This window comes from Corythoichthys intestinalis, chromosome 22 (genome assembly GCF_030265065.1).
Source record: "Corythoichthys intestinalis isolate RoL2023-P3 chromosome 22, ASM3026506v1, whole genome shotgun sequence".
Classification (NCBI taxonomy): domain Eukaryota; kingdom Metazoa; phylum Chordata; class Actinopteri; order Syngnathiformes; family Syngnathidae; genus Corythoichthys; species Corythoichthys intestinalis.
The window spans coordinates 13,734,134-13,750,907 of NC_080416.1; the positions used below are offsets into that span (position 1 = coordinate 13,734,134).

Consider the following 16,774-nt stretch of genomic DNA (forward strand, 5'->3'; position numbering starts at 1 on the left):
GTCTTTGGATAGGACAGTTTTATTTTTGCTGCTCACAGTATCAAATACTGAGTATTTACCTCCTTTGCAATGGTGTGGAGTTATTTTGCAATTAGCATGCTAACAATGCTCAATGGCTTACTGATATAACACTGAATAAGCAGGACGATTGTTGGCAATATTCGGCACGTTTCCACTGAAAAAAATCAAGCAGCTTAATAATGAGATTGGGGTCTAATGTCTTTAAGTGGCGTCTTAATTGATTTGGCTTCTGGCTGTCTGCTATAATTATTTTTAGACACAGTAAACAGTGGTCTTTCATCATCACCCACTGTATTAAAAGTCAAAGCTAAAAGGCAAACGGCACGAAAAAAGCGCATTCACGGCGGCCGAGGTAGAACCGTAGCTGAGGGCGGTCGTCGTGACGATCCCAAGCCGAAAATGGCACTTCTCGGGCGGCGACGTGAGAACCGGACAAGACAGTGGGTCGCTGCGTGAGTGAGTCCGGTCGGAAAACGGCGGTGGCACACTGCTCTTCATATCTGTTGTCTGTGTGTGCTGAGTGCTCTTCCTTAGTTCAAAAATACTGCGCGCACTCCGAAAATGAGAGCGCCACTGCCACCTACTGAGTGGATGTGCAAGTACACTTTATTCCAGTGCGGCAAAAAAAAAAAAAAAAAAAAAAAAAACATGTTCCCCGAGGTCACATGCGCCCCCCCTGGCATCGCTCTGCGCCCCCCCAGGGGGGCGCGCCCCACTATTTGAGAAGTACTGTGCTAGATGCACATAAATAGTGTACGAACAAGCTGTTTACAGGGCTAAACCTAGAAATTCTGTCCGAAAAAGAGGTCCCCGGTGCCAAATTCACTGGTAAAGATGTGGAAGAACATAGAAAATGTTTAGTTAAAGAGATGGCTTGAGTGTGAAAGCTGAAAAAGACAGGAAAAAGCGTCGACCTGCCGACCTTTTTTATCGATACCTTTTTCTTGTGTTAATTGCCTTACGCCACTGACAATTACATTCTCCTGTTTGAACAAGCTATGCTTTACCACCATATGCCCTGTCTTTCTTATATTTTATATCCTCTGGTTGTCTTACGTCTCTTTACGACCGTTCTTGGGAGTGTTTTATATTGCTATTTTTGTGTAGCGATCGCAAATGGTACTCGATGACAGCCAACGAACACCCTTAATTATTTCATTATTGAAAAATCTTAATTCTATTATTTAAATTTACACTTCCCCCTTAATAAAGTTGTTTCTCTACAACAGAAAAAGTGAGCAGAAACAGGCTTACTACAAAAAGAACAACAAACATGGCTAATTTATTTAAATATCCGTATTTTACAAAAATAGGCCTCCATGACAGTTGTGATATGTAAATAAAATATTACTTTTTTTCAGGTCATACATTGTCGACAGAAGCAGCACGGCAAAACGCCACGCTAAAAAATAAGTACAAATATCAAAATGGCTTACCTCTTCGTGGCAGGCAACGGATAAGGATTGTAACCTGTAGGACTATGGCCCCCAACGAAATGTTTACTGCATATGAAGGTGAATGGCTTCAGCTAGCTGGCGTTAAATTGTTTTTTTGGACGTCCGTACAAGTTGATCCATTGTTCACATTTTTTCCTCTCTGAGTTTTTGGCTTTGGCAAACGCATGAAGAAAACATCCTTCATATGTGGACGGTCGTAATGTCTAGAGTCGTTTGTACAAGTTCCATAGCAGCAGTGTTTACTCGGCATGTTATTTTATGAAAGATTACCGGCAGAAAACAAGAAGTACTTGCATGGGTTGTATGCGAGCGTGCTTCTATGTTGACCCCTTCCGGTTTACGATGGTGACGTCACGCAGCCTTGCGGTCTAAAAATGGCATTCAGCAGTACGCTATTGTGGTGAAATACTTGGGGCGAGTTAATGTGATTGTTTTTGATGATGTTCCGACACTAACTGATACATGCTGGATCAGCGGCTAGTTATAAACACAAATTTGAACTGCTGTTATTCAGGGCCGGCCCAGCCTAAACGCAGACTATGCAGCTGCTTAGGGCCCCTGACCACCAGGGGGCCCCCAATCTGGCAATTGTTTGTGTTCTATTTTGTTTACTACAGTTTGCTTTATTTGACTTTTGTGAGTTTTGAGACTTGCTTACAAGCTTAAAAAAAATTAAAGTTCTTACTTAACTTCTTTCTGTCCTCTTTTAGAAAAAGGTTTGGCGCTATCTACTGTAAGTACTGACAATCATTTGAGGCGATAAGTTTGAAGTATGCAGTGCAACAAAATCTGATTAATATACAAAATATGGACGTATGGGTTGAATTGCACGTATGGGTTTCACAGTACACTGTGACGAAATGGTGGGCCAAAAATATGGGCCCTTTTGCATTATTTTGTTTAGGGCCCCCCAATGGCCTGGGCCGGCCCTGCTGTTATTGAAGATGAAACTATTTTTTATTGCATTATTATTATTTTAATTTAATTATTGTATTGTATTGTAGTATTGTAAAATACATAACTTTGTGAGAGTAAATAAGTTTTGACGTAGAATCAAATTCCACGGGTACTGTGTGTGAACATTTTAAGAGAACCAGACCAAAAATGTTCTTTAAAAAAACAACAAAAAAACCCCAAGTTCCTTACTTTCTAAGAGCGTTTAACTGCATAACATCTTACCCTGAAAAGTAATGTGAAAGCCAGGCTTGTTCTGCGAGTAGTCGCTGTGGAAAAAGAAGCTGGTCTGGTGGGTGGTGCTGAACAAAGCTTTAGGAACCAGCGGCCCACTAAAGCGGTCGATGACCGAGCCTGTCTCCAGGCTACCGCTACGGATCTCCAGGTAGTCATGGATGGCTTCCGTGGAGAAATTGACAAATTGCAGATGGATGCCTACGCAAATACAAAACAAAACTTAATGAGCTTTAGTAACAAGCCTTAGGAATGTCACATGGAGACAATCAGTCAATTGTGGCCTGTGGGAAGCATTTGTTCGATATGCAGTTTAACTCGTTGACGGCGATAGACGTCTAATCCATTTTTACTAGGAGCGGCGACAGCGATCTTTCGCTGCCAGCCCTCCCAGTTAAAATGGATTGGACGTGTACTTCGTTCAATGGCAGCCAATATTAAGCTCCATTCACTACTAGATGGAAGAAGAACGAATAAAATGCCCACACATTTCTTACCGAAGCCGACAGGTAAGTTGACGGTCCAAGTGCAGTCTAATCCGCTGGGGTAGTTGCCAGGGTAACCAGGGCTTAGAATCACACCGCTTACATCCGTCAGGGCCCCACCGCACTGAGCTGTAGACGCACAACGCAAAATAAAAAATAATAACACGAGGGACCTTTTGAGATGTTTTTCGCATTGTTTTTTTGAACGGCAAATGGAGTCTTTAATAGATTCCCTGTCACACTCGCGCAAAAAAAGCGGCACGGCGCGCTATCCAATTAATTTGCAGCGCAAGGTCAAAGATAAACATCCAATTTAGATGCATCAGTGGCAGCTCATGGGCAATCACGCTGACCAAGAGCACTCATTTCCCCCCGCAGCCTTTAAAATTCACTCACACTGAGAGCTAATCACGTCGGGCATTGCTCCACTGATGTTACTTGCATTATTCAAAAGCTGAAAATGGACAGTCAAACAACACGAACAGTAAACATGCTCCTTAGATCGAGAATGTTAATTGGCAAACGTCTTGTTCTGTGCCTTTTGCAGAAATTGGAGGACTTACCATGTAGTCCTAGTATTCTTAACTTATTCAGTGCCAAAAAATGTGCAGTACAATAGGTTTTTCTAGAATTCTGTGGCTTGGACATATTTTTATGTCTTTTACAATTTTTTTTTTTTATTGGCAGCTATACAGTGAATATAAAACTTTTTGACAACAACAATGAGTCTAAGGTGCCAGCAGAGGGCACTATTTTTATTTTACTGGTCTATGTTGGCGTCTACATCTTATGCATTACACATTTCAGTAGAGATGGTCATAAATATATGGGGTTACCCCATATTATTCCAAATTGTGGCTGTCATTGACGGTGACAATGGGACCTTTTGACTGGGGGGGTTGCAGTCATCGCGTGTGTTACCATCAAAAGCACTGAAAACATGAACACTTAATGCCAGCCATCCCAGTTGAAATGGATTTTCATCGCTGTCAATGGCAGTGAATGTGATCTGTAATCAATATATGTGTAAAAAAAACAATAACTAGCTGGATACAAGTGTTGTATATAACGTCAAGTTTTAATTTAATGCTTTACAAGTGCTCAATGTGACCACCACCAGCGGCATGGAAAACATAAGGCTGATATGAAAATTCCTCACGAACGCACTTCAGGATACACGCAAACTCTAGCACACAAAACGACTTCTACTGTGGAATTACCATTTTGAGCGTAAATAAACAAGTGATTTCCCGACAAAGACAAATTGAAATTAAACAAGTTAAACATGGATAATTCCTGTATCAAATTACCGCTAATTCAACCTAATTCAATGATTTTAAAATGAATAAATGCGTGATGATTTCGGCGCTTTCTTTTTGAATCACCCTGTATATATCTACTGCAATTCGCGGACTATAAACTGCTAATTTGTGGCTTATTTATGGAGTTTACAGTCTAATGTCTTATCTTATAGTGCAAAATGTACAGTGTATATTATCATTTTTTTTAGTCACGATTGTGAACGGTGGGTTGAAATGGGTTAAATTGATCAAACAGAGAACTGATCAAATCCTATCAGTTGAGAAAGAATGAAACATACCGATGATAGAGTTGAAGTTTTACGACGAAAAAAAGTAGCAATTTTTAATTTTAAAAAGACAGTTAAAATATTACAAAAACAGACATTAAAAAAAAAATATATATGTATATATATACACAGTGATACCTCAGCTCACGAACGCTTCAGCTCACAAACTTTTCGCCTCAAGAACATTAAATTCGCGAGCATATAGTCTCTGCTGACGAGCTAGTTTTCGGCGGACGAACCAAACCACGCGGTTGAACAGCGCGACGAGAAGCTGACGCACGCTCACGGCGTCCCAGTTCGTCCCCTCCCTTTCGTTGAGTGCGGACGTTGTTTGTGTTTGATAGACATTTTGGACCATATTGAGTGTACTTTTGCTATTATGGGACCGAAAAAGACCCCACCACAGGCTAGTGTTAAGCCTAAGAAGACATTAAAGAAAATAAGGTATATTTTTGTGTAGTTTTAAGGCTTATTTAGTAGAAAATTATGTTTTATGGGGACCTGGGAACGGATTATTCTCATTTTAATGGTTTCTTATGGGAAATAAATGTTCGGAAGACGAACTTTTCACCTTACACACACTTTCTGGGAACCAATTATGTTCGTGAGCTGAGGTATCACTGTATATATATATATATATATATATATATATATATATACACGTACACACACACATACGTATATACCAACCTACTATAACACAAATAACATTTATATATTTTCTAAATACGGTGTATCGACGTTGATTTGAGGTGAGGCATTTATTTTGTTTTAACCCTTCCATCCAAAACCACTAAATAACTGACAGCAAATTAAAATTCTTTAACATTGGAGCCTTTAATGATCCCTAGAAACAAACAAAAATTTCATATATAATATTTCAACTCAAAATCAAATCAAATATATTTTATAACCCTTTACAAAAACCTGAGAGGCCCTCAAAGTGCTTTAGAACAAAGCAAAGTTCATGATCAAATACAGTGGAGGTGGGAAAAAAACTGTTGCTCTAAAAGGAAAGCAAATGAAACAATAAAACACAACAAATCCTAACACATTAAAATTCTAAAAAAAAGTCTTTGGTCTTAGTCTTTAGCCACAATTTAAAAAGGCTTAGATTAGCAATGGTGCGGATTTCAGGAGAAAGGCTATTCAACAACCTGGTGTCTCGACCTTAGAACTTGCAGAAAGAAAATTGTAGCATATTTATATAATACAGTGATCCCTCGCTACTTTATGCTTCAAACTTTGCGCCCTCAGTCCATCGTGGATTTTTTTTCAATTTAAAAAAAAAAAAAAAAAAAAAAAAAATTACAGATGTGCTGTCCCCAGCCGATCGCGTAGTCTCCCTCTCCCTCTCTCCCTGATCTTTGTTAGTCAGGCATTGAGTGCACTGGAGTTGCTTATTAAAGTTAACAATGATTGACAGACGCTGATGTTTGATCTTGCCAGAGAAGCGAACTTCAAAGCGTCGCATACGTCAATCATCTATTAACTTGTTAAACAGTTGCTGTGGCAACTCATTGTGTGTAAGTGAGCAGCTTGAGCGGATTTGAATGGACTCACTCAATGAAGCATTAAATAAAGCCAAGCATTTTTCTGCTTTTTTCTTGTTTAAAAATAATTCGGTGGCACGGTAACATGTTTAAAACTTATCATAATTATTGCATTTGAAGTGCTTAAAATTTTTTTATCAATATATATATATATATATATATATATATATATATATATATATATATATATATATATATATATATATATATATATTAGCCGCCACCCACCAAATTTGGCACAAAAACAACTTTTGTCCATAAATAAGCCATACTGGACTATAAGCCACAGCTGTCCTCACTGTATTATGGGATATTCATACAAAAATATATTAACTGGTAGCACTTTAAGACCAAATGAACCACCATGAAGCTTTGAACCAATTGGCTGCAAAGCTTCATTGCCTCAAGAAGCTTTATTTGGCCATCATTGCTCCCTTGGGGGACACAGTCAACCTCTATTGCCACCTCCTGTCAACACTGTTCTTGTCCAACATGCCTCCTAGCATGCACTGCAACAATGCAGATGTAAATAACAATGAAAATTCATGTTCTGTGCTAATTATTTCTTCAGTTACTGTTCCAGTTGTTTCATTAATTGCTAGTTATGGTATTTGGTAACACTTTATTTGACATTGGCGCCATAGGAGTGTCATTAGACAATCATTATTATGACATGACACTGTCGTGAGCATTAATGGATGTTGGATGCTTATAACAGATGTCAGTTCGTGTTATCGGGCAAATTATCTCAAGCCACACTGGACTATAAGCCCCAGGATTCATAATGGAGGAAAAGAGTAGCGGTATATAATCCGAAAATGACGGTACATTTTTAAAAATGTATTTATTTTTATTATACCTTGGGGTAAAAAATTGTGAAAAATCAAGTCTTTATATATATATATATATATATATATATATATATATACAGTGCCTTGCAAAAGTATTCGGCCCCCTTGAATCTTGCAACCTTTCGCCACATTTCAGGCTTCAAACATAAAGATATGAAATTTAATTTTTTTGTCAAGAATCAACAACAAGTGGGACACAATCGTGGAGTGGAACAACATTTATTGGATAATTTAAACTTTTTTAACAAATAAAAAACTGAAAAGTGGGGCGTGCAATATTATTCGGCCCCTTTACTTTCAGTGCAGCAAACTCACTCCAGAAGTTCAGTGAGGATCTCTGAATGATCCAATGTTGTCCTAAATGACCGATGATGATAAATAGAATCCACCTGTGTGTAATCAAGTCTCCGTATAAATGCACCTGCTCTGTGATAGTCTCAGGGTTCTGTTTAAAGTGCAGAGAGCATTATGAAAACCAAGGAACACACCAGGCAGGTCCGAGATACTGTTGTGGAGAAGTTTAAAGCCGGATTTGGATACAAAAAGATTTCCCAAGCTTTAAACATCTCAAGGAGCACTGTGCAAGCCATCATATTGAAATGGAAGGAGCATCAGACCACTGCAAATCTACCAAGACCCGGCCGTCCTTCCGAACTTTCTTCTCAAACAAGGAGAAAACTGATCAGAGATGCAGCCAAGAGGCCCATGATCACTCTGGATGAACTGCAGAGATCTACAGCTGAGGTGGGAGAGTCTGTCCATAGGACAACAATCAGTCGTACACTGCACAAATCTGGCCTTTATGGAAGAGTGGCAAGAAGAAAGCCATTTCTCAAAGATATCCATAAAAAGTCTCGTTTAAAGTTTGCCACAAGCCACCTGGGAGACACATCAAACATGTGGAAGAAGGTGCTCTGGTCAGATGAAACCAAAATTGAACTTTTTGGCCACAATGCAAAACCATATGTTTGGCGTAAAAGCAACACAGCTCATCACCCTGAACACAGCATCCCCACTGACAAACATGGTGGTGGCAGCATCATGGTTTGGGCCTGCTTTTCTTCAGCAGGGACAGGGACGATGGTTAAAATTGACGGGAAGATGGATGCAGCCAAATACAGGAACATTCTGGAAGAAAACCTGTTGGTATCTGCACAAGACCTGAGACTGGGACAGAGATTTATCTTCCAACAGGACAATGATCCAAAACATAAAGCCAAATCTACAATGGAATGGTTGAAAAATAAACGTATCCAGGTGTTAGAATGGCCAAGTCAAAGTCCAGACCTGAATCCAATCGAGAATCTGTGGAAAGAGCTGAAGACTGCTGTTCACAAACACTCTCCATCCAACCTCACTGAGCTCGAGCTGTTTTGCAAGGAAGAATGGGCAAGAATGTCAGTCTCCCGATGTGCAAAACTGATAGAAACATACCCCAAGCGACTTGCAGCTGTAATTGGAGCAAAAGGTGGCGCTACAAAGTATTAACGCAAGGGGGCCGAATAATATTGCACGCCCCACTTTTCAGTTTTTTATATGTTAAAAAAGTTTAAATTATCCAATAAATGTTGTTCCACTTCACGATTGTGTCCCACTTGTTGTTGATTCTTGACAAAAAATTAAAATTTTATATCTTCATGCTTGAAGCCTGAAATTTGGCGAAAGGTTGCAAGGTTCAAGGGGGCCGAATACTTTTGCAAGGCACTGTAAATATATATATATATATATGTATATATATATATATATATATATATATATTTTTTTTTTTTTTTCGGTTGTTGTAGCGGTTTTTCACTTATCGCAGCGGGTTCTGGTCCCCATTAACGAGGGATCACTGTACATCCATGTTTTTTAAATGGGAAAAAAATATCACTTTGGTAAAATTCATTCAAAATTCATGTAGCAACAATGACAGCTATGGCCAAATAGGGTTAAGTATTGCAATTCACCATTTCCGGCAAGTCTTACTTACCAAGGCAAAGAGGCACTGGGTAGTTCCATCTGCGAACAGGTCCTGGCATGCAGGTTATGTGTGCGTTCCCCTAAAATGATTTTAAAAAATGATTAATAATCCACTTTGAAAGTGTAGTCAACCTTATTAATGACATTTGAAACAATTTCTCTCACCCACAGAGAAGAGCTAGACATGTATTATTCCATGCATTATTCATTATGGCGAGTGTGTATGATTCGCTTGTTTAAGTACTTTTGCTTTGTGCCGCCGAGGGGATTAATAAAAGGAAGAATGAGCGGAGACGCTTTAAAACATTTTTTTTAATAACTGAGAGTTTTAATGTGCTCTCTTTTTCTTCAATAATGAGCGTGTGGTCTCACCTGAAGAGAATAGCCTTGTTGGCAAGAAGAAGCGCAAAAACGTATCGTCTCTAATAAATCTCGTTTTGTTAAAGGAGGAGAGTTATGCGGATGATGTCTTCGTTTTATGTGAATAAAGAAGTTAGTTCAGGAGAATGAATTTCACTATTGGGAAGATAAAGAAGGGGAATTGAAAGAACAATTACTGGTGGCCTTACCTGAAGTGAGTATCCTTGTTCGCAGGAGAATTGCACCACGTCGCCCACCATAAAACGATCCCCTTGTCTTATTCCGTAGTTTGGTGTCTGGGGCTCAGGACAGGACTCCAGACCAATCGCTGAAAATAACAATTTATGCAAATTACTGGGAAGTCTTGTAAGAAAAAGGTCATTTTTCTGTGCATGAAAATAATTTATGCACATGAAATCATTGTTTGATAATAAAAAAGCTGCTTGCTTAAATGTGTGGCTTCATAAAATATTTGAGTCTAATATTTTTTCCCTTAATTAAATGATAACGTTGTGTGTGAAAACAAGGTGACATAAAAAAACAGGAGAACTTTTTCCATTTTATGAGAAAAGGCATAATTTAAACGAAAAAAAAAAAAAAAAACATTTTACGACAAAAAGTTGATATTTTTATGTGAAAGACACTGCAAGGAAATTTTTGGCTGTGAAATATTCCTCTATTTTTTTTAACTACGGTTGCAAAATTTTATAATTAATTTTTTGTGCAGACAGAAAAAAAAAAAAAAAACATCAATGTGATGTGACAGTGTGAGAACAAATGCATAGTCAAATATAATTTTTCAAGACAAAAGTTGGAAAAAAACCAGCCATAGAATCACACATTTTCTTAACAAAAGTGGAGTTTTTCATGTACAAAAAAAAAGTCATATTGGGAGAAAGTCACATTAAGAGGGAAACGTGAATACAGTACTTCAATCGACCTCTGGATTTTGGCCTGTTTTGCTGCTACTTTTTCCTCCAAGTTTCCACGAGAGTTGTCCGATATTATCGGGTAGCAGAGAATATCAGCCGATAAAAGCATTTAAAAATGATATCAGATAATATCAACATCTGTTTGTCATTATCGGTTTTGGGCCAATATGCATATGGCAGTGCTTTCATCTCCACTTATTGCCTGCTTGTGTTTCTGGTGATTTGACGCCCACTGCTGGTGCTTAGGTGTAATTAGTTTTGAAAAATTCCAGCACTTTCTTCTGACGTAATGATATGTCGACGCGAGCTCATTGCGAATAGAGACAGCTAAAGTGACAAGCTAACGTCTGCAACTAATCTACCATAGCAGTTCTTGCCATCTCACCATTTTGTTTGTGCCTTATACAAGCAACGTCTGTTACAGTGGTAAAATATGAAAAAGTATCTGAACCTTTTGGGATTTCTTACATTTCTGCATAAAATCACCATCAAATGTGATCTGATCTTTGTCAAAATCACACAGATGAAAAAAACTCTGCTTTAACTAAAACCACCCAAACATTTACATGTTTGCATATTTTAATGAGGATAGTATGTAAACAATGACAGAAGGGGAAAAATAAGAATTCAACCATCACATTTAATATTTTGTGGCGCCCCTTTTGCAGCAATAACTTCAACCAGACGCTTCCTGTTGCTGCAGATCAGTCTGGCACATCAAACGGGACTAATCTTGGCCCATTCTTCTTTCCAAAACTGCTGTAGTTCAGTCAGATTCCTGAGATGTCTGGCATGAATCGCTGTCTTTAAGTCATGCCACAGCATCTCAGAAGGGTTCAAGTCTAGACTTTGACTTGGCCACACCAGAACGTGTATTTTGTTCTTATGAAACCATTCTGAAGTTCATTTACTTCTGCATTTTGGATCATTGTCTTGTTGTAGCATCCATCTTCTTTTTAGCTTCAACTGTCTGACAGACGGCCTCAGGTTTTCCTGCAAAACATCCTGATAAACTTTTGAATTCATTCTTCCGTTAATGATTGCAAGTTGTCCAGGCCCTGAAGTAGCAAAACAGCCCCAAATCGAGTTTAGACAGCAGTGGCTTCCTCCGTGGAGTCCCCCCCCCTCCCAATGAACGCCGCTCTTGGCCATAGTTTTACATATAGTTGATTGTGTGCACAGAGATATTGGACTGTGTCAGTGATTTCTGTCTTTAGCAGACACTCTAGGGTTCTTTTTTACCTCTCTGAGTATTCTGCGCTGAACTCCTGGTGTCATCTTTGGTGGAGGGCCACTCCTTGAGAGAGAAGCAACAGTGCCAAACTCTCTCCATTTGTAGACAACTTCTCTGACTGTCTATAGATGAACATCCAGACTTTTAGAAAAGGTTTTGTATCTTTTCCCAGCTTTAGACAAATCAACAATCCTTGATCGTAGGTCTTCAGACAGCTCTTTTGACCGAGCCATGATGCATATCAGACAATGCTTCTTATCAAGACATTTCTTACCAGGTGTGTTTTGTAGTGGACAGGGCAGCTTTACACCATTCATTAGTGATTGGGCACACACATGACTTGTTTGTTAAAAATTGGTTTCAATTGCACTTTTAGTCTCCTTAGGCAGAGGGTTCACTTATTTCCCACCTTCTGTCATTGTTTGCATGCTATTCTCATTAAAACATAAAAATCTATAAATGTCTGCATTCATTGTATTTTCATCTGTGTGATTTTGACAAAGATCAGATCACATTTGATGGTAATTTTATGCAGAAATGTGAGAAATTAAAAATAGGTTCATATATTGGGGACTGCACAACCAGTTGCTATTCAAATTGACACGTGACATACTCTTTGCTATTTTTGTGACTTTTTCATAATACTTTTTTGTTTTTAGTTTTACAAAAAAGTATCAGTGCTCTTGTCAAGAGAAAGATGACCACAGTAAAGTCAACTGAACTTGACTCCAGCGTCTGACTTCTCTTTAGAGCCTGATTTGTTCGCTATCTGTCGATTTGTGTACCCACACGTACACAGTGAAGACAGAATAAGTGCCCATATGGCACTTTGCACTTGCTCCAAAAAAACTGATGTTTGCAATGTTTTGATTTCAGCAATAAAGACCCTTGTGAGGAGAAATGGCTCGGAAAATGAATTAATATAGTGGTGCAATATAGGGACCTTTCCCTATAACTTCAGTTGAAATTGTTCTCTTATTTTTTTGGAAAACATTGAAGTTGTTACATTTATCATTATTAAAGCATCCAGTGGGGCATCACAATACAATTAGCCATAATATCTACGACCGTGTATATCGGTATCGGATTTTTGGAGTTGGACAATATCGGGATATCGGTTAAAAAGTCATTACTGAACAAATCTAGTTTTCACGAACTTGTTTCAACTATTCTGTACAAAAAAATAACTTTTTGGGCTGATACCTGTATATTCCAAGTGAAAGCCAGCGGCAGAGACGCTGATGTCTGAGCTGAAGCTGAGATAGAGGTTGTTGGACGTGCTGTTGAGCAGTGGGGGGATGGTAGTGCCTGAAAAAGAGAAAAGCAGAAAAAAAAGACACCTGGTCACACTGAGAATCATCTCAAAGACAACACAACAAACATTCGCTCCTGCTGCTTCCCCGATCTGTTTTGGAGGAAGATGCAAGAAGATATTTTTTTTCTAATTCAAGGCCTATGTTTCATTTGAAAGCCGAAATGTCAGCTTGACCTAGTTGCGAAGTAAGAAAACGCCAAGCTGTCACAGTTCAACGTGTTTCTACTTTGTGACTTCCTTTCAAGTTCCGGAACGCTAACCTGCGCTAAGCTACTCAGTGCTAAAATGTCACTGCCACGCGTCCGTGTTCGGATTGCTCTGTGATATTTTCAACCGGTTTTGACAGTTAAATATGAGGGCATCCCTGTATTTTTGTTGTTGTTGTTACTGTTGTTCTAGGCGGCTGATGGATGTGATTGGCTTGCAGGATTGAGAGGAATTAATTAGCCTCCCTGCTGTTCCTTTTCCCATTCCACAGGAAAGCTCATTTATTATCATGACAGAAACATTATTAATATATAAAGATTTTTTTTCCTCCTTCCTCGTTGAATAATGGATGACGCAGCGTAATTAACGGAGTGAGTTTTCCAATAAATAATGAGTATTTTGAGAGCATTTTATTAAGAGCCATAAATTTGAAGTGCTCTTGACTTACTAAAAAAATGAATGCAGGTGTAGAAGAAATTTGGCACAGGCTGCAATTTTTATGAGACGAATATAGAGTACGGGAATGAATTAACTCTGCAATGAATTCTTAGAGGAGTAAAGCTGCAACAAAAGTTGTGATATTCTAACCTTCATCTTGTTATGAATGTGTCATAGAAATAAAATCATTATTTTACAAAAATATGAACGACATTGACAGCAACATTGGACTATTAGTCAATTCATGATGTGGCTAATGACACTCATTATCTACTGTATGTCCTAGATTTTTTATTCACCCCGTATTTCCGCGCCGTCCAACACTGCACTGTTACATATTTATAACACATCATTAAAGACAACAATAGCCGATTGTGTTGCATGGTGTGAACAAAGGCAATGCATTTATCGTTTGTAGCTGATCCAGCTGTAATAGGGTCAACGCCATATGTGACACATATGTGTCAACTCTTGTTCCTATTCCTGTACTAACAAAGAAAACTTCGAGCAAACAATGCCGTGAAAGATTAAGCGTCTTACCTGAGTAGCTGCCCAACCTCGGTGCATGGTTATCTGCTCCATCATAGAAATCCAAAGAGTCCCAGTTGTGCTCGGTAGCAAAACTCACGACCTGAACCTGAACAGAAAATGGAATAATGCTTTATTCCAGACAATTGGACTCGAGTTGACGCGAGTCGCTAATTTGATGGCTCGCAACTTGACTCGAACTTGAAGAAAAAAAAACGCAAAACCATCTCGGACTAGATTGGGAGGGTCTGAGACTAGACTCAACTTGTGAGGCAATACCAGGTGCCGTGCCGGATCCAGCTTCAGCTCGCCAGATTCACATAGCAATCACGCCCGCTGAATGTCAGTGCGCCAGATGCGCCCCGGATCATCAATCTGACAGTTTAAATGATAAGTTACGCACCGGCCCGGGGCGGACCGTGCAGACCAGACGCGCTAAAAATCTTAAATTTAACGGTCGACATGTGACATCACAACAGCGCGCACCCTGAAGGCGGGCATTCAGTGCGACACTACACAGGAGAACACGCAGGATTCAGGACACGTCATCTAAGCGTACGGAAATTGTAAATGCTTTATTCAAAGTCATAATTGCATTTCGAAGTCACTTCTTGACTGCTAAACAAATTATTCAACCGAGCATTAATAAAATTGAAATCAGACTGAAAAAGTGAGAGTCATCTTATATTCGGGGTCTAGACATTATACCCATTCACGAGGCTAGATGGCGCCAGATATCAATTAAGCGAATGCGTAACGAGGAGTAATGTTCTGTCATGACGGATCTCAGCTACTCTCAAGTTGAACCAGTTTGCATTATTTTATTGCAATGTTTTTCCTTATTCAGATTTGTTTCAAGACTACAGTTACAGTTAGATCTCACTTTGATGGTTAATGCAGTTATTGCAATTTTGTTGTTTTATCACAATAGATTGGTTTATTTACATTTCAAAAACCAGAAGGCATTCATTTACGAATGTGATTGCACTTTAGATTACATATTTAAGTGTTCAGATATTAAGATTTGAATGAGGCAAAATAACATGCTTTTTCTGTCAAATATATTGTTATAATCATTTGTTTCAGCTGTACTCAGGGGTGAAAGTGGCTAGAATTTCTTGCCGGAACTCTCCGACGTGAAGGTCGCCACGGAGCCAGAAATGTTATTTATTTATTTATTTATTTATTTTCTTTCAAGTTTTTTTTTAATTATTTTTGGGGGGGGGGGGGGGTTAAACCTCTTAAACTACTGAAATGCAAAGACACCTGATTTAGCACAGTTATTTCTATAACACATACAAAAGCTGATTTTCTCTAGAAATTGTATTTTTTCAATGATATGCAAAATAAAAGTTAACAAAAACACCAATAACCCCAACCTCCATTTCCTAATTTTTATTTTCCCTCATTTCCTCACATACTAAATGCCAAATCTCAATTTAACTACTTAAGAACATAGGATGTATAATAAAATTGAAGTTAATGTAAACATTTTAGGGCTGTCAAAAAATTTTTTAATCGAGTTAATTACAGCTTAAAAATTAATTAATCGTGATTAATCGCAATTCAAACCATATATAAAACATGCCATATTTTTCTATAAATTATTGTTGGAATGGAAAGCTAAGACACAAGTTGGATTGGACATTCAACATACGGTACATAAGTACTGTATTAGTTTATTATAACAATAAATCAACAAGATGGCATTAACATTATTAATCTCTTAAAGCGATCCATGGATAGAAAGACTTGTAGTTCTTAAAAGATAAATGTTAGTACAAGTTATACAACTTTTATATTAAAACCCCTCTTAATGTTTTCGTTATAATAAAATTTGTATAAATTTTCAATCAAAAAATAAACTAATAGCTCACCATTATTGATGTCAATAATTACACCATGCTCACTCAGCATACTTACACTTAGCATTTTTTTTTTTTTTTTTTTTTACATAGCGTTTTGACAGTTGCCGTCATATTTTCGGAATCAAAGCATCGTGTACCGGAACAGCATTCCGGCCCTGAATCTTATACCGGAACAACATTCTGGCCCTGAATCTTATACCGGAACTGCGTTCCTGACCGTTCTGGCCCACTTTCACCCCTGGCTGTACTGTAATTATTTTCTGTATACAATTTGGTGTTCAAAAAGTCTTTTTTCAAACTTGAGTCTTGAAAAAGACGGGGTCGTTTTATAATCAGGGCCGTCGTATATTTGGGCCAATATGGTATTTTTGCAAAAAGTACATTGAATCACTGCAATAAAGTCAACGCAGATGATCAGCAAATCAGTATGGCATGCGATAATTTGGGGTTCACTGGACAACGAAACTGTGATGCAAGTTTGCCTCTCCCCCCAAAAAATACTATTTAAACTTTACCACTACAACATAGACAATCATAAAATAACAGAAAGAAAGAGTGGTAAAGTGCTCCAGGCAACGTCTCCAGCTCTGAGCTGGTTTGTCGCGCGTGAAAGGCATAGTTATCTCCGCATTGTCTTGAGGGTGCCTCCGCTTCCCTCGCAATCAGCTGTTATCTCTTTAGCATGAGATTCTATCGCCTCATGTCGGGATGCACCCTCCCTTACTATCTGTCCGTCCATCCATCCATCCGTCCGTCCTGCCTAATAATCTCTTATCTCCTCCCGGCG

The 16,774-nt window shown here is 38.5% G+C and overlaps 1 protein-coding gene across 4 annotated transcripts in view; it reads right to left on the minus strand.

Moving 5' to 3' along the window:
- csmd3b (CUB and Sushi multiple domains 3b) overlaps positions 1–16,774 on the minus strand; it is a 684,074-nt gene that overhangs the window by 109,599 nt on the left and 557,701 nt on the right. For all 4 annotated transcript variants that reach the window (XM_057827420.1, XM_057827419.1, XM_057827418.1 and 1 more), the window contains 6 exons: positions 14,132–14,228; positions 12,835–12,939; positions 9,675–9,793; positions 9,116–9,185; positions 3,164–3,280; positions 2,658–2,867 (listed from right to left, as the gene is read on the minus strand). In XM_057827420.1, the coding sequence (XP_057683403.1) occupies positions 2,658–2,867; positions 3,164–3,280; positions 9,116–9,185; positions 9,675–9,793; positions 12,835–12,939; positions 14,132–14,228 (718 nt within the window). The remainder of the gene's footprint in view (positions 1–2,657; positions 2,868–3,163; positions 3,281–9,115; positions 9,186–9,674; positions 9,794–12,834; positions 12,940–14,131; positions 14,229–16,774) is intronic.